This window comes from Rattus norvegicus, chromosome 6, assembly GCF_036323735.1.
Source record: "Rattus norvegicus strain BN/NHsdMcwi chromosome 6, GRCr8, whole genome shotgun sequence".
NCBI classification, from domain to species: domain Eukaryota; kingdom Metazoa; phylum Chordata; class Mammalia; order Rodentia; family Muridae; genus Rattus; species Rattus norvegicus.
The window spans coordinates 106,008,485-106,030,377 of NC_086024.1; the positions used below are offsets into that span (position 1 = coordinate 106,008,485).

The 21,893-nt window shown below is 43.4% G+C and overlaps 2 protein-coding genes and 1 long non-coding RNA gene across 8 annotated transcripts in view; 1 reads left to right on the plus strand and 2 right to left on the minus strand.

Moving 5' to 3' along the window:
* Nucleotides 1–3,770: 3,770 nt before the first annotated feature.
* Erh (ERH, mRNA splicing and mitosis factor) lies at nucleotides 3,771–14,037 on the minus strand. 2 transcript variants are annotated; one of them, NM_001109442.2, is made up of 5 exons: nucleotides 13,938–14,037; nucleotides 12,990–13,046; nucleotides 11,352–11,439; nucleotides 7,011–7,131; nucleotides 3,771–4,275 (listed from the first exon to the last, which is right to left on the minus strand). In NM_001109442.2, the coding sequence occupies exons 1-5, from the start codon at nucleotides 13,938–13,940 to the stop codon at nucleotides 4,173–4,175; spliced, it is 372 nt and encodes a 123-aa protein (NP_001102912.1). In that variant the 5' UTR covers nucleotides 13,941–14,037; the 3' UTR covers nucleotides 3,771–4,172. The 2 variants fall into 2 exon arrangements, with proteins under 2 accessions (NP_001102912.1, NP_001406426.1); NM_001419497.1 differs by lacking the exon at nucleotides 12,990–13,046.
* Nucleotides 14,038–14,373: 336 nt separating this feature from the next.
* Nucleotides 14,374–21,893, plus strand: part of Slc39a9 (solute carrier family 39, member 9) — a 38,877-nt gene continuing 31,357 nt past the window's right edge. For 3 of the 5 annotated variants that reach the window (NM_001399670.1, NM_001399666.1, NM_001399668.1), the window contains exon 1: nucleotides 14,374–15,149. In NM_001399670.1, coding sequence (NP_001386599.1) covers nucleotides 15,054–15,149 — 96 coding nt within the window. In that variant the 5' untranslated portion in view covers nucleotides 14,374–15,053. The remainder of the gene's footprint in view (nucleotides 15,150–21,893) is intronic. The other 2 variants (NM_001399665.1, NM_001034929.2) reach the window with 1 other exon arrangement.
* LOC134479447 (uncharacterized) overlaps nucleotides 18,324–21,893 on the minus strand; it is a 45,078-nt gene continuing 41,508 nt past the window's right edge. Inside the window, exon 2 of the long non-coding RNA XR_010052737.1 lies at nucleotides 18,324–20,059. This is a non-coding gene — a long non-coding RNA (uncharacterized LOC134479447). The remainder of the gene's footprint in view (nucleotides 20,060–21,893) is intronic.

The following is a 21,893-nucleotide window of genomic DNA, read 5'->3' on the forward strand; positions in this document are numbered from 1 at the left end:
CAAAGCAGAGTGCCTAATCCTTTCCACGCAAAGGTTTGACACGTTATGACTGAAAATCTTTTAAGGATACCTGTAAGCTGCTATGTTCTCTACTCCCAACACAGTGGCTTACTATCCCTCAGACACTTTTCAGCAGCACATCCCCAGCTTGTCCTAGCTTCCCACTGTCCTTCTAGGCCCAGCTTAGACTGTCCTCTAACCAGCCTGGGACCCCAGCTGCTCAGGAGATAAAGGGGGAGGACCACTTGAGCCCAGGAGTTTGAGGCCAGGTAGCAACAGAAGTGTTCTCTTCACTGAGCTGGCTACTGTGCAACCTTACACTTCTGGTCTGCAGATAAGGGATTAACGAAAACTTCTGCTCCACAGACAAACCTTGACTGTGGGTTGACTTTTCGGTTTCCTTCTCGAGGGGATATAATGATATATACTACTAGGCAAGATTGTTGGTTATGTAAGCAATGACCCTTAGATGGCAAATTATACCCAAACTGGGAAAAATGACAGGTTCAAGGCAGGAAACAGCTATTTCTCTCAGTAGTGACTCTCATAACTGGGTTTGCACTGGCCTCTTGCTCCAAGTCAAGAACTATGAGAGGTGTTACTCATGCGTGAGGTGTCTAGGATAGGGTGGCTCTTACTCAAGTCATCTCTTGTACATGAGTCGTGTTTTTGTGCTCAGGATAATCCCTGGGAAGATGGATGAACCACCACGAGGATTACTACCATGAAGAGAAGCACTTGCCTGGCCGATATGCTGCCTACTTCTGTCAACTTGATACAAGCTAGTCACCTGAGAGGACGGAACCTCAGCTGAGAAATTGCCCCCCATAGGATTTAGCTGTAGGCAAGCCCGTAGAGTGTTTTCTCCGATCCTGATGTGGGAGGACCCTGACTATTGTGGGTGGTGCAGGAGGTCCTAGGTGCTGTTCCTTGGCCTCTGCCTCAGTTCTTGCCCATCTTGTGTTCCTGCCTTGGCTTCCCTCAAAGAAACATGATTCAGGATATATAAGCCAAATGAACCCTTGCCTCCCCAAGTGACTTTTGGCCAGGGTGCCTTATTACAATAGTAACCCTAAGACAACTGAATCAGCAAGCTGTGTGTTAGGAGTTAACCGGGGCGAAGCGTGGGTTATCAGGCTTATGAATCGAGTCTGGTCAGGTCTCTCCGACAGCAGTCAAATGCACTATGCAGCCCACAGCCATTCATTTTTGTGGAGTCGCAGCCCCTGAAGGTCTTTGAGATTAAAATTTTGTCTTTTCCATCCAGTCTGTTGCTATGTAATCTGCGAGTGAATCACCCACGGAGTGTGGTCCTACTTTTTCATCCTTTATGGAAATGAATGCAAGCATGCTCATGGATGCCTGTAGTCCTCTGTGGTTGAGGGGCCGGAGCAGGATTGCTGAGTTTGATACTAGTCTAAGGTGCAGAGCAAAGGCCGGATGAGAGAGGCTGCAGAGGGAGGCTCTGACTCAGAGGGAAAAAGCCAAAATATAAAAACCAAAATACCAACAAAACAAAATAAAACAAACCACTTATTTCCTACTTTGAAGTGCTGCAGGGACACAATGACTGTTTCCTGATCTAGGAGCTCATTAGAAACCCAACCTCCCGGAAGTGTACTCTGATTTCTACACGCACGTGTACACACAGATTAATATAGTAACATGCTGTTGTCCTAAGTGCTAATGTTGGTCTCATCAAGCTAGTTGGAAACCATCCCTGAGAGTCTTCCTACCAAGTGTTTCTTAGACAGCACATGTGGACAGCCCGATTCATTTCAACTGTCAAATACTAACAGTATTGATACAGATCACCTTCAACCTGTCTTGCTGTTTCTCCCATCTCAGTCTGGCCATTGTAATCGTACAGAACCACTCGTGCCTTGCTGTATGTAGAATGGCTCACCAGCATTCCTGCCCAACACTTCGATGACAGACACCTAGCTTATTTAGGCTGTGACTTGCTCCAATTTTTTGTTGAGCTGAGTGTGCGCATACATACATGTGGAGACCAGAGTACAACTTTTGGGAGTTGATTTTCTCTTTGCACCGTGTCCTGGGGTTGAACTCAGATTGTCAGTGTTGGCAGCATGTGCCTTTTTTCTTTTTTTTTTTTCGGAGCTGGGGACTGAACCCAGGGCCTTGTGCTTCCTAGGTAAGTGCTCTACCACTGAGCTAAATCCCCAACCCCCAGCAGCATGTGCCTTTACAAGATGAGCCACTTCCATGGCCTGTGTCAGAAGTAATTTTCCTTCAAGTCCCTGCCTTAGGCAGCAGCAATCAAATCTGTTTTACTTATGGAAAAAGCCAACCAGCCACTGTTTAACAATCTTTGCCAACACTGGGGCAGTGTTAATAGTTGAGCCAAAGCACTAAGTTTACTACGGACCTCACCTTAAAAGGCTAACTTTTAAAAAATTATAAATTATGAGAAGCTCTGAGAACTGTGAAATGTTTGCTCCTTCTACCTGTATACAGGGTTACTAAAGATCTTTACCCAATGAGCCATCTCATCAGCAACCCCTTACCGCCACCTCCTTTTGACCCTTTCCTGTGTGACCATGGACAGGGCTGTAACTTTTATGTCTGTCATAACCTATAATCAAGCTGGAGGATGAAGAGTCTCCCTCCCTCCCTCCAGACTTGTTCTATTATACCTTAAACAAAGCAAAGATCGCGCCGGAAAAACGTAATTAGCAGCTGGACAAATGCTGTTAAAAACATCCACCTGACTTAGCTCTGCAGCTATTTGAAAAATTATGGCCTCAGGCTAATTCCTAGTGAACATCACTGATAGGGTTGTTGGGCACCCTAGTCTTAATGAGTCTTTGGTACAGTGATACATTCACTAAGACAAGCAGGACTGTGACTCAGTGCTGAGAGAGTATGACTTCAATGTGTTAGGCCTCAAGTTCATCTCCAATGCTACAATATATACTTCAGAATTTGATTTTGCGTAAAACATAAAAGAGTCAAAGGACTAATGCAGGAGATGTGGAAGGAAAAAGAGGGGAACATTAGGCCAGCCATGAGCCTCCCTGTAAACTATCAATCAGTATATGAAGATGCTGACTTCCATGAAATAGACTTAGGAGTGCACACACTCAACAACTAGAAGGCCGGTTGATGTGTTTAAGTCATCACAGAACCACTGTATCCAAAACAAGACGACTCTGTATATTTTGCGTGGTCTTCCCTTCACTCTAATAGCTTCCATAGGAGTGAGCAGTTAGTATTTACTGCTGCAGATTCCCAGGGTACATTCTCCCAGAGAATGCTATAGTTTCCAACTTAGGATAGTGTGAAAGACACACATTTTGTGTTTTGAGTTCCACTCTTGTCCTAAGCTGATGATACTAGGTCTAGATACTCCTAGCAATGCTGGGAAGCTGCAGTGAGGTAAGAAACAGCTACCAGGCAGCCAGGAGAGGAAAGCAGTGTTTTCCGTGTTCTGTTCTTAATTAGATTGTAGCACCAAATGCATTTGGTCTTAGACTATTTCCAATTTGTCATGGGATGTGGTCCTACTATTAAGTGTAGAAACATCTTATACTTGTAGCCATAATAGATACAAATATTGGCACTACAATTGAGATCTATTGATTGCTGGAAAAAATGAGGTAAAGGCTTATTGTCATAGAAATCACAGTAAAATGTGTCCAAATGTGAACTCAAGTCCTCTGTGTAGCAGCCTGCTGATTTTAAAACAGAAATGGTCTGTCAGACAATTCAATATTTAGAGACAAAAAACAAATAAGAAAACCACTCAGTGAGAAAATACAACTACAGAACATTTCTTTATTTTTCACTAAGACTTTCCCAGAGGACATAACTAACCTTGTCCCCACCCCACCCCCCACGAAGGGTTAGTGCGCTCACTGCTATAAAGCAGACTCGGACAGTTTCAAGGATTGGAACCAACCTTAAATGGCAAAAATGCTTTCTATCTGAATTTTCATAAAAATGTTTAAGTAAAAAAACGAAAGTAAAGGAGCAAAGGGGCAACGGTGGCTTCAGAGTGAAAAGATCATTCACGGTTCACGTCAGACATTCAATCTTGGCTCGAGTGTAACACAGCGGAAACAGGCTCACTATCATACAAAAGGTTCACTACAGCGCGCTGTGGGCACCTGTTCCAAGTCCACCCCCAGCCCCTAACGCTTCCAACTCAATTACTTCCCAGCCTGTTGGGCCTGTCGACGGAGGAGCACGTAGATCTTCTCTTTGATCCAGTCTTTGTTATACGGCTGGTATGTCTGTGTATCAGCTCGGTAACTGAGAACAGAAACAAACATGCAAAGTTAGAGCCCCACAGAACTGCCTGGCATGGCATCAACCTGCACATTTCCACACACAAAGAAAGTCAAAAGTGGACAATGCTGCTGTGGTTTGTTTTGCTTTTTAAGATTTATTTTATGTATATAAGTACAGTCGCTGTCTTCAGACACACCAGAAGAGGGCATCAGATCCCATTATAGATGAGCCACGATATGGTTATTGGAAATTGAACTCAGGAAGAGCAGTCAGAGCTCTTAACCACTGAGCCATCTCTCTAGCCCAGTGCTGCTGTTTAAACAAACAGATTTGCATCACCTAGAATGATCTTATGGTGTAAAAGCCAAGGCTCAGCACTCTTAAGCACCCAGTTAACACACCTACTGACCAAAACCTTGTGTTTTTTTTCCACTACATAGCTTCTATTTTTATCAAACTATTTTATAATTCCTTTAGTGATTAAAAACAAAAGCTAAATACTAGTAGCTTTAGATTTGCTAAGTTTATTCTGAATCAACTAAGAAATCTCTAATAGAATATTATTACTTCAACAATGACTTCCGGCTGCTTAAGGAACTCATAGTTTAAGAGTTGCTTTTTAAAATAAAACCCAAAGGCCCACAGATGGAAATTCCAGAAGAGAAGGGTAAGGCAGAAGACTCCAGCAGCAGAACGCTATTGATAATGAAGGTTTTCAGAGACTGCAGTACACCGAGCCAGTCACAGTGTCTTTATGGGTCTTGAAGAACAGAGAAGCTTTCCAGCTGTCTAAAACTCAACTCTATGTGGAGGAACACACACTTAAGCTGCACTGCAGTACAGGGGTGGAGAGGCAGCTTAGTGAGTGGTTAAGAGCATTGGTTGCTCTCCAGAGGACCTGGGTTTGATCCCCAGCTCCCACATCATGAGGGTCTGTGACTCCAGTATCAGGGGAGTCAATGTTGTCTTCTGACTTCTGAAGGCACCGCATATACAGAGTACATGGTATACAGACATACATGGAGACAAAACACCTATACACAGAAAATATCAAACAAACAAAGCTGGAGTATAACAAGGGAGACAAAGCACCGGGTGTGTCAGTATAGAATCCCAGCACTTGGGGATAGAGGCAGGCAGATTTGAGTTTGAGGACAGCCTGACCTACAAATCAAGTTCCTAGACAGCCAGGGCTACACAGAGGAACCATGTTTTCATCCAACCAACCAACCAAAAAGACAAACTGGGGGAGGGGGCTGGAAAGATGGCTCCAGAGGATCTGAGTTCAATTCCTAACACCTACACAATGCTCATACCCATCTGTATGTAACTCCAGTCCAGAGGATTTGACCCCCCTCTTCTGGCCTCTGACAGCATCAGAAATGCATGTAGTAAAAAGTCATAAGAATGCAGACAAGATACCCATACAAATAAAAAAAAAAAAAGAATTAGGTAAGTGATAGTATGTATTAAAGTTAGCCAAGTGGTGGCACGGCCTTTAATCCCAGCACTCAGGAGGCAGAAGCAGGTGGGTCTCTAACTTCAAGGCCAGCTTGGTCTACTACAGAGTGAATTCCAAGACAGTTAGGGCTAAATAGAGAAACTCTGCCTCAAGCCCCAATCCCACAAAGTTGTTACTAAGCATGGGATATTACTTAAAGTATCTAAATTAGTTCTCTTTAGCTTTTTAAAAAAAATCCCTACAAGTACCTGAAATTTTTTTTAAAAATAAAAAGTAAGGAAATCAAGGGTTAAAGTGAAGCAACCTAATAGCTAAGTGATGCTGGGCAAGGTTCATTTTTCTTCAGATCATAAATCTTGTCATCCATTATACATAGTACAGCTCAACAGTCCATGCACCAGACCCCTCACCAGTATCTAAGCTAAAGCTTCATGTTATCCATCCTCCTGCCTCACCCTCCCGATTAGCTGGGATTACAAACCTGCACTCCTACATATAGGAATGCTCTACACAAGCAACACCAAGAGTTTTCTGAAAGGTAAGGCCAGAGGCTGCCTACTCCAAGCGCCTAAGCTCTCCCCTGCCTGACTTACCTCATCAAACACAGAGGCAGGGGGCTGGGGATTTAGCTCAGTGGTAGAGCGCTTACCTAGGAAGCGCAAGGCCCTGGGTTCGGTCCCCAGCTCCGAAAAAAAAAAAAGAACAAAAAAAAAAAAAAAACCAAAAAAACAAAAAAAAAAAAAAAACAAAAAAACAAAAAAACAAAAAAACACAGAGGCAGTCCTTTACTAAGGCTCTTCATGGGAAGTATTCAAAAGTGAGTAACTCCCCAGGACCGTGCTCTGTTCATGTATCCTTATTAAGTGCAATCTAGTCTACTTCAAGGTGTAGACTACAGGACAATATTTACATTGGTACTACTGATAGTAAAACTCAAATACAACTATAATAAACATGTTAGAATCTAAAACCTCACACCAAAGAAACAAAAGAAACCCTGCTTACACAAGGTAGGACTAAATTAAACTTCAAGAACAGAACTTTGGTTTTAATCTGAAAAGAATTACTTTAGGAAAATGTAAGAGGATGAGACCCCAAGAAAAGGACTATCAGGATTAGAGCACACGATGTGGAGCCTGTCTATCCTCATCCCACGCTCAACCGCCAAACCCCGGATGCCTTCAGCTCTAGAGTCATCTTAACCTTTAATTATTTGTATGTGAAACACTAGTAACTATATAAATGGACAAAAGCCAGAAAAATACAAATTAAAGATATAGTGGCTAATACTTACACAAGACAGCTGAGATCTGCCAGATCGTCAATAAAATCAAACAACTGACTGATATCATATGTGATGGAAGGGCTGTTGGGATTCATTCTCTTCAGATGTTCTTCATACATTTTACAAACACCTATGGGGGAGAGAACAAGACCATTAAGCAGGGCTATATTGTCACTTTATTTACCTTAGGAAAACTAATCTGGAAAAGAACTGCAGGCTGGTCACCTTTGTTTTAAATTTGTAAGAATATTGATAACTATGTTGTGCTTTATATAATTATATGATTACTTCAAACCCCTGGAGTTGAACAAACACTAAAGGTCTGGGCTGGGCACCTGAGTAGACTGCTAGCCTGAGGGCCCATGTTTGTTTGGTCATTAGCAGTGACCCTTTTCAGATATTACTGTGGTTTTTTTTTCCATTCCCTGAGACAAGGTCTGTTTACATATAGCCCTGGCTGTCCTGGAACTCAAGAGATTCTCCTGCATCTGCCTTCCAAGTGCTGGAATTAATGGTGTGTTCCACCATGCCCAGCTTTAGTGTGATTCTTTATCAAGGTTCCCAGTAAATCTTTGTAAAGTTGGAGAGCAGAACACAGAAGTTTCCTATTCACCTTCAACTTTTGATGCAATGGGAAAGTCACAGTGATTGGTGACGGAGTTGGAACCTGACCTAATATGGCACTGAAGGGCCTAGATGTTAGACTCAAGAGGAAGCTAGAACGTTAGCTTACTTATCACACAACTCAGGACGAACGCGTCTACCCAGAAAAACCTTACCTGACAAATAGTAAACACCTTTATATAGGGTTCTATAGATTATCTGAAGTAACACATATGAAGCATTAGCACACGCCAAGTACTCCAATACAAGAAGAAAATAAAACCAGATGTGGTGGTCACATATGTAATGCCAGCACTTGAGAAGCAAAGAAGGAGGATCGGAAGTTCACGCTCATCCTCAGCTATATTTTGAGTTTCAGGCCAGCTTACTATAAATGAAATTGTCTCCAAACCAAAACTTCACAATCAATGGTAGCATTAACAATTATCAACAGAGCGCATTACCTGTTAATTTCCAACCAGTAAAAAGTTCTACAAATGGGGGAATTTACCTGTTCAGTCCATTGCTACCACTAACCACACAAGGGAGAAGTGCTATCAATGTTAGTTATTTGTGGGCAACATGCCCTATATTGTAGTATATAAGCTCTTAAAGAACCTCTAAACTAATTTTTAAAAGCTGGAGTTGAGTTGCTATAGGCCTTTAATCCCAGCACTCAGGAGGTAGAGGCAGGCAGACGTCTGTGAGTCGGAGGCCAGTCTGGTCTACAGAGCAAGTTCTAGAATAGCTAGGGCTACAGAGGAAACCGACGTGAAATGCCATCCTTGTTCACTTTTGAGACAGGGTGTATTCACTGGCCTGCACCTTACTCAGGCTAGACTGGCCACTGGACCTCTAGGACCCACCCACCCGTCTCCACACCTCAGCATCAGATCCTAAGCACAGGCTGCTTACTTACAGGGGTCTTGGGCTCTCACCCACTGGTGCTTAAGCCTTTATTGAGCCACCCTTCCCCTCTTAACTGCAACTAGCACACTACACTCCAATCAGGTAACTAATTGTTAGAATCAAACAGGAAGTCAAGTCCAGGAAAGTAATTAATTTCCCTGTGCATCTTTAAACGGCACTGGCCTGTCACTCCTGCCATGTTTGTGGACACAGACCATGCTTATCTGCTACCATGTGGAGGACGAACATTTACTCAGCACTTCACTACAGGCCGCAGCCAGAACAAAGTGGCAAGCAGTTAAAAGGCATCTAGAGCAGAGAGGAAGAAGTAAACTGTCTCTATTTGCAAATGAGGTGGTCTTGTCGATATGAAGCCACCAAGACATGATTATAACTAATAAATGAAGTAACAAGGCTGTAACATACATGATCAGTACATGAAAATCAGCTCTATTTCTATATACTTCCCCCCAAAGAGAAAAGAAATTTAAACTATCTCTATATAAAGCTCTTACTAATAAATCTGGTAAATAATTTTACTAGAATCAGATTTGGATGGAGGGAGAAAGGGATGGAGGGAAGGATATAGGCAGATCTTCATGGTAAAGAAGTGTTTGCTGTTGGCAGTGGTAGGCTTGGACCTGGGGCTTCACAAATGCTAAGCGAATCCTCTACTGCTGAGCTCTGCCCCAGCCTCTCAAGCCCCTCCCCTACATCCTCCCCACGCAGGCTTTATCAGAAAGTACCCCAGTACCCAGCTCGTGCTGTCCTGTAACTTACTATGTAGCTCAGGCCGCCCTTACACTCTCACTTCTTTGGCCTTAGCCTCAGCAGTGCTGGAATCACATAGGATGGTAATGACCATCACTCGTCTTTTAACTTTTTAATACGGAAAATAAATTACCATTTTTTCCTTTTCAATAGGATGTAGCCCAGGCTAGCCTTGAAATCACTACAACAGGATAAACTTGAACTTCTGATCTTCTTGCCTCCACTTCCCAAGTGCAGGAATTACAGGTTCGGACTATGCCTGTTTATGTGGTGCCAAGGAACAAATTCAGGCTTTGTACAAGTACTAGGCAAGTACTCTATAAAATGAGCTACAATCCAAGTTCATAAACTACATTTATAATCTAAAAAACGAAATGAAGTCATAAAACACAGAAGAACCTTAAATGCACACTGTTATTGCAATTGCAGCAATTACAACCAGCTCACTGGGCCTGTGTGGGGTCACAGTATTCATGGGTTTAATTAATCATGGGTTGGAAACATTTGAAAAACGATTGCCACAAGTACTCAACATCTATACTCTTTACTTATTTCTCCAACAAAAACTGTGTAATATTATTTACATATTACACTGTATTAGGTATTACAGGTTTAAAGACTAGTAGTTGCCATGGGTTTAGAGGACAGGGCAGGCATAAATTTCAGGGCAATGAAACTTTTCTTTATAACTCTAAATTGACAAGCCAACCAAAATTTGGCAAAATTCACAGAACTGGATAACACAGAATGAACCCTAATGTAAACTAGGAAACTTAGTCACCACTTAGTGTCAGCCCTAGTCAGCCCCACTGGAACAACCTGTCACACCGACCCAAGACATCAACAACGGACAGAGGCAGGGGACCAACTTTATATTCTGTTCAATTTTTCTACAAACTTGAACCCATGTATCAATTAAAGTACAAGATTCAAAATATTAGAGGCAGACATGGTGGCACATATCTACAATCCCAGTACTTAGGAGGCCACAGGGAAATCTTGCATTCCAGGTTAGCCTGAATAGGTATCAAAACTCTTTCATACATAGGCAAACAAAGTTAGATTTTACTAAGATTAATTAAGGCTAGGAAAGGCTGCCGTCTGCAGTCCAAACATGACAACATGGGCCCAGCGACAGTCCTCGAAGGCCGCAGTTCTTTTTGCTATGTAGTTGAGCTTAATAACAAAAGGTTAGCAGAAAAATGGACCTGAAGACATTGCAAGTCTCCCCTCCTCCGTAAAACCTACCTTTTTCTTTCCTTTCCTTTTTTTTTTCCCCCTAAGACAGGGTTTCTCTGCGTAGTCCTGGCTGTCTGGGAAATTAGTTTGTAGATCAGCTTGGCTTCAAATATCTAATATCTACCTCCTTTACCTGCCAAGTGCTGGGATTAAAAGTGTGTGCCACCACCACCTGACTCTCCTTTTCATCTTTAGGAGCTGAGTCTGATGGCAGTGCCATGGGTATTGTAGAAAAGCTACCTTAAAGTCATCTTTGATTATAAGAATCTTTTGTTTTCACAGTAATCAGTGTGATTAGGAGTTAAAGGAGCCAAATCAACTACATAACTTTTGATAGAAAGAAGCAATAATTTCCTAGAAATGTCGGGCAGCACAACCAGTTAGTATGATGTAATGATTAAGCACAAAAATAAATCCACTTAGCAGCGAACAGTAAGTCTGTGCTCTCTAATGGCTCCGCTGGGTTTGAGTCTGGTGTGAGTTTAGCAAATGCCCGATAAATCCTACTGACCTCCTTCTGTGAACCCTGACCTTCCCTGAGCTAACTTATTTTAGGTTCAGAAGGCATTCTCAGAGCCCATGTTAACAACTCAAGGATGCTACAGTTTAGCCAAGGGATATAAAGGATGTATGTAAAACACCCATATTTCATAACAAAATGCAGTAACAGTCCATGCTAAAAACCTATTTTCCCTGCCTAAACGAGTAATTCAAGAAAGTAGGGGGCAAAAGATTCTCATCCCCACATGCTACTCATCTCCCAAGAGAATGGTATGGTGTGTGTGAGGGACTGAGGACTCCCCTTCATTACCTTCCGTGCTCACTCACCTTCCATGCATTCATTCACAGACTCATAGTCAGCATAAGTCCTGCCTTCTGGCCTCTTGGTAGGCTGTACCAACAAAATGGTGTGAGACTGAAGGGGAAAAACAACTTCAATGAATATCCTAACAAGCAACTCAGAAATTCACGTCATGACATAAGCTCCAACATGACGCAGACAGGTATTATAGTTACTGAAACATAACTAGGTTGCTCATCCTGCAGTACTTCTGTATCAGTGTTGGGTCACAACTCCCTTAACTAAGTCAGTCCTTTACTCTCTGCTGCATCATTTCTCAAACTCCAAATATACCTGCTTCTGTATTTTTCTTACTAACAACCTTTAGAACCTGTTTTCTGTCTCCACTGGCCTCTAGCTCTATTAACTCAATAAAAACTAAGACATGGGGTAATCAAAGGAGAAAGGAAATACTATAATCACTGTATCGACCTAATGTCTTCTCTGACTTGAGCACAACAGTGGAGTCACATTTTATACAGGAGCTATTAAACATCAAGATGTAAGAAAAAGTAACAATATAAAATGTATATAGTAAATACCACACTAAAATCATCCATTGCCTTAAAGGGCCAGCGCATACCCAAATCATTTATCTGTGAATTCAGAGGGACTGCAGGACGCTGAAAGCCTTTCTCCTGCTCACTAGGGAGTGGAGTCAGTTCAGAGTTCTCAGTATATTCTGGGACAGTAATGAGTTCTTTGGGTTTGACATAGGATGTTTTGTGGCATCTTTGGTCTCTACTCACTATATGTCACCAACAACAATTCCCTTCAAAGTAGCAAAAATAAAAAATGTCTTCAAATGAGACAAAGAAGAATCCTGGTCAGCATAATCTTATGTAGTGTCTCCCATGCATTTAAGAATGAATAATTAATTAAACAAATGCTAGCATGATGCAACCCCACTGCAAGCCTAATCCTCAACCAAACTATTCACCTTGTTTTCTTCACTTGCAATACTAGTGTTTGGTAAAAAATAAATTCTTATGTCAGGATGTCCAAACTATTTTGAGACAATCCAAAAATTTAATTATCAACAAATGGAACTGAGAATCTGAGATCTAGGCTATCTGGGTATTAAAAAACAACAAAAAAGTAATTTAAATTTCATATAGCAAGAGAACATTATTATTTCTCCATCCCCAGAGATTTGTGTCATTTTGATTAAGTTTGAGAAGACTTGAGACGAAACCCTAGGTTGGTAACAAAAGAAACTGTAACGATGTAAACAGTGTTTTTTTGGTGATTAATAGGCAGAGAAAGTGGGATTAGTTGTGTAGGGGCTCATAAAAGGCCAGCTACTCAAAAGTTACTTTCAGAATGTCTGTGGTTGAGAAGAAAATTGGTCTCATGGAAACCATATTTACTTTCTTGTAACGGCTCATCCTAGACAACAAGGTAGTCACTCTTTGCCACATTTTTAAATTTTTTAAGGCAAATTAAGGAGTAATTTGAAATAGTAACATTTGAAAAGTAAAAACACACCTGCTCCAAATCTTTCCCCTTTGTTTACTTAAAAGCAGGAGGGCTGGAGTACTGGAGACATGGCTCAGTGGTTAAGAGCACAAGCTGCTCTTCCAAGGGACCGGTTTTCAATTCCCTGCACTCACATGGTCGCTTACAATCACCGGTAATTCCAATCCAGGGGATCGGACGCCCTCTTCTGTCTGCCGCAGGCACTGCATGCAAGTGGCACAAGACATGCAGGCAAAACACCATACACAGAAAAGGAAATCTTTTAAGATCCGAAAAAAGAAAAACGAGAATGTTGATAGCTCATTGGTTAAGAGCACGTGCTACTCTTACAGAGGGCATGCGTTTGGTTCCTAGCACCCACATCCTCCGCTCACAACCGCCTGTTGTAACTCCAGATCCTGGGGATCTCATTCCCTTTTCTAGCCTCCGAGGGCACCTGTGCTAACGTGCAAACAGACACATAACTTAACAAACTAAACAAAAACATTCCTTGTTGGATTTTAGGGCCAGGACCCTGGAGTCTCTTTTTTGGCTCCACTTCCAAGGCAAGATTGAATGCTGACATAATTGCCAAAACAGGGCAAGTAAGGATACTGAAAAAGGGAAAAACTTTTTTCTTTTAAGTTCGGGGGCCGAGGGACGGCTGATGCTGCACACTGCAAAGCAAATCCGAACCCCCAGGCCGACATACGGGAAACAGTAAAGGTGACGGGTGTGTCAGTTTCAGGAAACGTCTGACACACGTTCCCCGGCCATTGTTCCTAGAGTCCGCTAGTGCATCTGAAGAGAAAGAACGGCACCCCACGCCTCCCTCTTACAGGCAGCGATCGGCAGATAGCGTATTCTCAGCCCACCGCACACATCGCCCCCAGCATCAGGGCGCGCAGCCGCAAGTAAGACCAGGTTCGGGGCCTACAGTCAAGGCCCCGCGGCTCAGCGCCGGGAAGGGAAAGGGTCCATCCGCGAGCTGGGGGGAAGGGGGCGGGGAGCAGCTCGCTCGCGCTAGATGGGCAGGGGCGGGAAGGTTGGGAAGATGTATGGAGCAGGGGTGGCCCTGGAAGTTGGGGGACCCCGGCAACCGCTGAGAAACTCACCATCGCGCCAAACGCTTTGCTGCAGCCGCCGATAACACCTCCGCCGCCGCACACGAGCTCAGCCGCAACGCCGCCAACAGCCAATCCCGCGAGAGCCGTCGCCGGAAATCGTCGGAAGCGCGACGCAAAAGAGCCTTTCGGACCATAGAGATTCACACATTTCCGGTTTCTAGAGTGGATACCGACTCTGTTTCAGCCATCTTGGATAAGGGCGCGGAGATGTGTAAGAGAATCTTTCGGAGCTTTAGAAAGAACACTTTGTTTCAGGGTGTTGCCTTCTGTACTTTAATTAACAGATAGGCGGCTAAAGTGATGGGGAATACAACAGCGACACCAGTCATCTCTTTTTAGCCTTTCTAAAAAATGGCGGCAATATAAGGGCCCGGGCCTATAGGTCGGTTGTAACCCGGAAGTGCCCTGCTAAAGAGGAGGCGGCGAGACAATCCGGAAGTGGGAGTAATGAAGAGGTGCCACTTGGCGGCCATGGCAGCTGTAGTATTGGCGGCTCAGGGTCAGGGCCTGGCTGAGGGAAGTACCATGGGTAGCACCGGGTGTAGGACAGAGACAGCGTCGTATCGACTTTGCTGTTGAATCCTCCAGCCCATTGTTAGAGACTTGCAGGACATCTTGCCCGACTCTAGACTCGAAAGGTACTTTGCTGGCACTGGTGGGCTGGTCCCTTCCCTGGGGGCGTATCACCTGCGGTGCCACCCCTGGGAACTGGTACCGCGTGTGGAGAAGACACTTGGGTTTACCTTTTTTTTTCCTGCTGCTACCAGGGACGTTGTCTTGGGGAGCGGGTCGTCGTGTCACCCTCATTCTGACGATTAAGGAGATCTCTTTTTGCACAATTTCTCCATCTGTTACCTACCGGAATCCCAGTGACTGGCAACCAAGTACCTAAGACTGCGCAAAGTTTTCTCTGGTGCTAGTATCAGCAAAAGGAGCTTGCTTCTTAAGAGAGCGGCGGGCTTCATGAACTCACCGGCCGGTGGCAAGGCTGAAAGAAGTGAGGAAATTCCCGTTTTCTTGGAAGACCACACGTTTAAACAGCCCAAGCGCCGTTTGAAACTGGAATTTTAAAGCCTGGTGGAGGGGTGACTACAGGAGGGCAGAATGGATGACTTTCTCTCCATTAGTCTGCTGTCTTTGGCAATGTTGGTGGGATGTTACGTGGCTGGAATCATTCCTTTGGCTGTTAATTTCTCAGAGGTAAGAAATTGTCCGTTTTCTGCCAAGCATTAGGTAGGATGGTGCTAGACATAGTGATATTTGCAAAGAAGCTGCTTCTCAGCTCTAAGGACTCATTAAGGGAAAGATGTAACATTTCACAGTAGAAACAAAGCTCACACTCAGCCCTATAAATCTTAACCAAGAGTGGTGGAAAGATGATACACTGGAGAACCTGGAGTGTTCAGAATCCTCTGAAAATTATACACCCCACCACTACCAAAAGTTGGGGCTCTGCATTTTTCTATAGACAGGAACCACAGTTACATTTCCGGAGGTTTCAAGAAATCAAGATATCAGATAAAACCAAATGGAAACTATTATTTCACTGAGGCGAAATCAGTATAACAATTTCTTGAGAAAAATCATAAATGCTTTTGGAGGAAAGCTTAGGATGTCAGCACTACAATCAGTGTGAGAGAGAAAAAAACTAAAGTAGATTGTTAGTATCACTTTCAAAGAAGCCAAGGACTGGATATTCTGAGATTAATTTCAAATCTGTTTGTTTAGAGATAAACTTTTTGCTGGACCTTTAATCCCAGCACAGGGAAGAAGAGGCAGGTGGATCTCTGAGTTCAAGGCCAGCCTGGTCTACATAGCAGGGTTTTTTTGTTAGGTTGTCATCCATTAAACAGAGGTTATGGGAGGGGGAGAAAGGATATGCACATCTATTCTTTAGATCGTCAGAGTTCCCTAGGCATACAGTGCTCAAAGGTTTAGGGCGAAAAACTACTCCATGCAAGGGAATTCCATAGTGTCATCCTCAAGATTGGTAGGTAAACAAATCCTTGCCTCAGTTCTATTCCTGAAAGGACTAACTTCCTCAGAGGAAAGATGAGGCATGAGGTAGGCCTCAAAGGGACTGGGAAGGAAAGGCATTAGTGGTGAAGAAAACAGTCTGTGGTGGAAAGGGTGGTGAGTCTAGGTGGGGAGGAGAAATAGAGCCTTCAGCCAGACAAAGGAATGTTTCACCTCTGCTCATGTGTTTCTTTTCTATTTCCTTTTTCATGTGTGCCCTTTGGGATCTAATGATACTGTAAGGTTTTTAGTTTTGTTTTTATTTATGGATGTTTTGCCTACATGTGTGTCTGCGTACCACATGTAATCCTGGTGTCATTGGAGGCCAAAAGAAGTTGTGGGGTCCTCTGGAAGTGGAGTTACAAAGTGTTGTGAGCCACCATGTGGGTGCTAGGAATCGAACCTGGGTCCTCTGGAAGAGCAGTTAGTGATTTAACTGCTGAGCCATCTCTCCAGCCCCTAACCCTAACACACACACACACACACACACACACACACACACACACACACATACATACATACATATATGACTATATGTATAAGACTCTCTGAAAGGCCTGAGGTATAGACAAATGGTAGTGTTTGCCTAGAATATGAAAAGCCCAAATTTGGTTCCTAGCACTGACACAGACAAAACCCCAGCAACAGATTCACTCAACCATATTACAGACAAGGAAACGGGCTATGTAACTTGAAAAAGTTCATCAAGTATCTTGGAATGAGATAGTCTGAGTCACAGCCACTTTCAGCCACTGTCCACCGTGGCAAGGGTACATAGTACATGTACTATTAGCACATGGACAAATCCTGCTCACAGACTGACTCTGCTAGCGTATTTAAATTTACTGTTGTTTCCTGTTTCCTGTCAAGGTGGCAGTTGGATAGAGCTGGGCATCAGGTGGCCTGTCAGCCCTTGACCAGTGAACTTTTGGGTTACTTTTCTGCCTAAGTTTCTGTTATCCCTCTAACAATGTTTTCTTTCATTTGTTCTTTCTTTTAAAATATTTGTGTGGGGTGTGTGTGGGGGGGTGTGCATGGATATCTGTGCAGCTTGTGTGTGCCTAGTGCCCTTGGAGGCCAGAAGGGAGCATCTGTTTTCCTAGAACTAGCCATGCGCTACCACTGACCGGCTGTTTTTCCAGACAGTGTAGCCCTGGCTGTCCTAAAGTCACTCTGTGGACCAGGCTGGCCTCAAATTCACAGGGGTCCACCTGTTTTTGCCTCCTCAAAGCAGAATTAAAGATGTGCTTCTCTAAAGATTTCTCAGAGCAGAAATGAAGTCAGTTGACGGATGGAACCATCAACTCTTAAAGCATTAGTGTTAGAAATGAGTGATCTGAAATTGCTGGAGCAGTCTCCTTGTTACATCTGACCATCTAAAGGGTATGACTTGATTTCCCTTCACTTTCTCCCCACCGGAGAACCACCTTTCTTCGTGGATGGCTTTTTCTTTACCCTAGGGCCTGGAAACTGTACCTTCATGAATTTTTGATTTCTGAAACAAAGAATAAAATTTTTAGTTGTCAAATCAATTATATATAACTATGATTATAAAGATGCTAATTTCTCAGCATATAGGGATGTGAACTAGACTTGTGAGGAGGCCACAGCTCACTTTGAGGTCCTGTGTAGCATCCTGACATTTAGATGGTTGGTTTTCTTTGGCAGTTGGGAACAACGCTGTGGAAACAGACTGAACCTAGTTTACCTAGTTCACACTCCTCGGCTGTCCTGATTGATGAATGAAGTAGATACAGAAGGCTAGAATGGGATTTTAGGTTGATTGCCTGAGGATTATTTTTGTTTTAAATTTCCATTCAAATCCAGACCCAATACATTTGCAAAAATGAAATGAAGTGGAAAAAAGGCATAGCAAATACAGCCCCATAGGTGTTGTTATTAGAGTCAGCAGACACAGAATTATCCCTGAAATTGTAGTAATCATATTGTTGTAAAAGTTTCTGAAGACTTTCAGCGTGGGGACTTTTGTGTTGAGAGAGCAGTTTGAGTTTTCATCTGCAGAGACCGAGGCTGTAGTAGGCAAATGAGCGTAGTGCTGCTGTAGGGTGAGGTTAGCGCCTAGTTTGACTAACCACCAATCTCAGAGGGGCTGAGACAACAATCGCTGGGTATCATCGGGGCTAGTTTGTAATCCCAGCCCTCAGAGACTGAGGCAGGAAGATTACAGTTTGAGGCCCAGCCTCTGCTGCATAGTGAGTTTCTATCAAGCCTGAGCTAGAGACACCATGTTTCAAAAAGCAAAACAAGAAAGAATATACACTACTTGGTTATTCCATACCATATAGTCAGTACTGAAAGCATACATACAAGCAACATTATACAGGTTATATTTGGGAATATATATGTTTACACACACACACACACACACACACACACACACACACACACACACACATGCAATAACAATGAAAAAAGACTTGAATTTAAAGAGAGCAAGGAGGGGTATATGGAAGGATTTGGAGGGAAGAAAGGGAAGAGACAAATGTTGTAACTGTATTATAATCTCAGAACAATAAAACCCCAGTCAGTGTTGTTTGAGCCAGCAGTTGCACACTCATCTCATCTGTGTTCGGCTTACAGGCTATGCGAAGGATGAAATGAAGTAAGCTAGGCCTAGGACATAAGGACATTGGAAAATGTGGGGAGGATTTTCAGTACTGCTTATAAAGCCTTTTAAGATCTTCATTTGATTTATAATTTTTTGGGGGGAGGGGTGCAGTGAACTTTATTGGTGGTATTCAAGAGAGTAGGGTTCTCTGAGCTGTTCCCTTCTTCTGGGGTTCTGGAATGAAAATTGTGAGGGGAGATGCTCAGTGTTGGGGGCTGAGCTGAGACAGGGACTCCCCAACATCAGAGACCCTTTCTTCTTCTTACGTTCTTCCTGGTTGTGTGGTCCAAAGCTTCTTATTTCTTACTCATGTAGGCCATGAGGTTCACCACCATGTTGCTATCGCCATATTCGTTGTCATATCAGAAAACGATAGTTGTCATTGAGACCAGTGCCAGCCCAGCATTAAAGCTGGGTAAAGGGTAAAGTCACAGGAGACAACCTAGTCCTTTAGTGGGCCCTCTGATGCCTGCTGCAGTACCTTTTTGATGTCATCATACTTGGAAACTTTCTCCAAGCAGCATGTGAGATCCATGGTGGACACATTGTGTGTAGGAAGGCAATACCACTGAGCTTCCTGTTCAGCTCTGGGATGACCTTGCCCACAACCTTGGCAAGTGACTGCGAGGATGTGTAGCCCCACAGTCACCATGTCATAGCTTTCCACTGACAAGTCTTCTGGTAGCAGTGATGTCATGGACTGTGGTCATGAATCCCTCTACAATGCCAAAATTGTCATGGATGGCACTGGCCAGGGACATAAGCCATCAGTGGTGCAGGAAGCTACTGACAGTCTTAAGTGAGTTGTCATACTTCTCATGGCTCCCACCCAACATAACCCAACACAAACATGGGAGCATTAGCAGAAGGGGCAGAGATGGTGACACTTTTGGTTCCACCCTTCAAGTGGACCTCAGTCTTCCTCATGGTGGTAAAGATATAAGTAGACTCCACAACATACTCTTCATCAACGTTTGATGGGGGTGGAAATTTCTCTCTCAGAGGATGGAGATTGTCTTGTTGATGACAAGTTTCCTGTTCTCAGCCTTTATTGTACTGTGGAATTTTCTATGGATGGAGTCTTAAAGATTTATTTATTTATTTATTTATTTCATGTATGTGGGTACACTGTTGCTGTTTTCATGCACACCAGAAGAGGGCATCAGATCCCATTACAAATGGTTGTGAGCCATCATGTGGATGCTGGGATTTGAACTCAGGACCTCGGAAAGAGCAATCAGTGCTTTTAACTACTGAACCATCTCTGCAGCCCGGTGGGTGGAGTCTTACTGGGCATGTAGACCATGTAGTTGAGGTTCATGAAGGAGTCATTGATGGCAACAATCTCCATGTTGTCAAAGGTGAAGGCACTCCTGGTAACCAGGCACCCAATATGGCCAAATCTATTCACTCCAATCATGTCTCAGAGATGAGGCTGGCACTGCACAAGAAGATACAGCTGTTTCTGGAATGGAAGGGGAAGAGAGCATGATATCCAGTTTTTTAATTTAGTTTTATTAGAATGTGTTAATTAGACATGATAGTGGGGGTTCCACTGTGGGATATTTATGCATGCATATGTTTTCATCATATTTACCCAGTGGCCCTTACTTGCTTCCCTTCCTCTCCCTCTCACACCCTTCCTCTTCCTACCTAGTCCCTCCTCTACCTACTTTTATGTCTTTATTTGTTTATTTGTATTTTGACCACCTGGTGAGTTTCATTAAGATTGGTTACAGGATTTGGGTGAGAGGTTATTAGCAGGAGTGTGGACTCCTTACTCTTGTAACTATACTACTGAAATTTCTCTCCTCCCCCACAGGCCATTAACTATCTTTAGATAAACAGACAAGGAGGGGCTGTAGTTTATGAGCCCCCACTTCTCCAACTACTATTATTTGCTTATAGGTTCTACAGGAGTTAGCTTTGGAGGGAGTGGTTCATGAGCTTTTTTCCCTTACACGACAGGATGTCAACATCTACCTCGTTCCATTCCTTCCTCTGCTCTTAATTCATTCTATCCTGTCTTCCTTGGTGTTTCCTCAACTTTGGAGAGGATGATAGAAAAGTCCCATTTATGGCAGGTCACTGAAAACTTTCTTATTCTCAACACTTTGAGTTGAGACTTTCTGTAGTTACCACTGAACACTGATAAAAGGAGCTTTCTGAGCACGGCTAACAGCAGGCAGATTTATCAGTATAAACATGATTATTTAGTTAGCAACTTAATGGGTATCTTATGTCCATCTAGCAAAACAATAGCGGGAGCTTTTCCACTGGTGCTTACAGCATACCCACCCATGGGCTTTTGACCAGGGTTACAGTACCGACTATGTTTACCCTCCTCTGGAGAAGGTCTTAACTCAGACCAGGAGTAGTGGTTACCTTCATTTTCATTACTGGCTTGCCACTGTTGCACCATGGAGTACTTCTTACGGCTGGTTGATGGTGGAACACACAAGGTTCATAATCAGTGATGATTTTCCCTGAAGCACTGTGTAGAAACTAACAGGAAGAAGCGTCCAGCTCAGTTCCAGCCTGATTTAAATGTTCCTGCAACCAAAATATATGCTGTCCTCTAGTTATGGTGGACAGCCAACAGCCACGGCAGATGCTCATATTGTTTGGGAGTCTTCAGAGGTCCTTGACCAACCATTGGTAGAGAGGTATCCCACCTGTCTGAGGTTTCTATTGCTATCATGAAACACCGTGACCAAAGCAGCTTGGGCAGGAAAGGGTTTATTTGGCTCACATTTCCACATCACTGTTATTGAAGGGAAGGAAGTCAGCACTGGAACTCAGAGCAGGAACCTGGAAGCAGGAGTCGATGCAGAGGCCATGGGGGTGTGCTTTTTACTGCCTTGCTCAGCCTGCTTCATTTCTTTTTTTTCAGGTTTATTTATTCATGTATTTTATGTATATCATGCACACCAGAAGAGGGCATCGGATCCCATTACAGATGGTTGTGAGCCACCATGTGGTTGTTGAGAATTGAACTCCAGACCTCTGGAAGAGCAGTCAAGTGCTCCTAACCACTGAACCATCTTTCCAGCCAACAATTTCTTATTGAACCCAGGGTCACCTTGCCCAGGGGTAGCACCACCTACAATGTGCTGCGCCCTTTCACATCAATCACTAATTAAGAAGATGTCGTAAAGGCCTGCCTACAGCTCAGTGTTATGGAGGCATTTTCTCAATTGAGGCTCTCTCCTCTCTGATAAGTTGACATAAAACTATTTATGTTCCCTGGGATAGGAATTTAATAACCTATAATTTCTGAAAACAACTTTATTTATTGT

Bases quoted from the DNA above. Each gene is read 5' to 3' on its own strand.
- Erh (NM_001109442.2), bottom strand. The intron at 11,440-12,989 runs GTAAGCGACCAT...TTTCCCCTTCAG, and splicing joins GATTGGAATTACCGGTGATT to TCTCACACCATTTTGTTGGT. The intron at 4,276-7,010 runs GTAAGTATTAGC...TTCTGTTCTCAG, and splicing joins GCAGATCTCAGCTGTCTTGT to TTACCGAGCTGATACACAGA.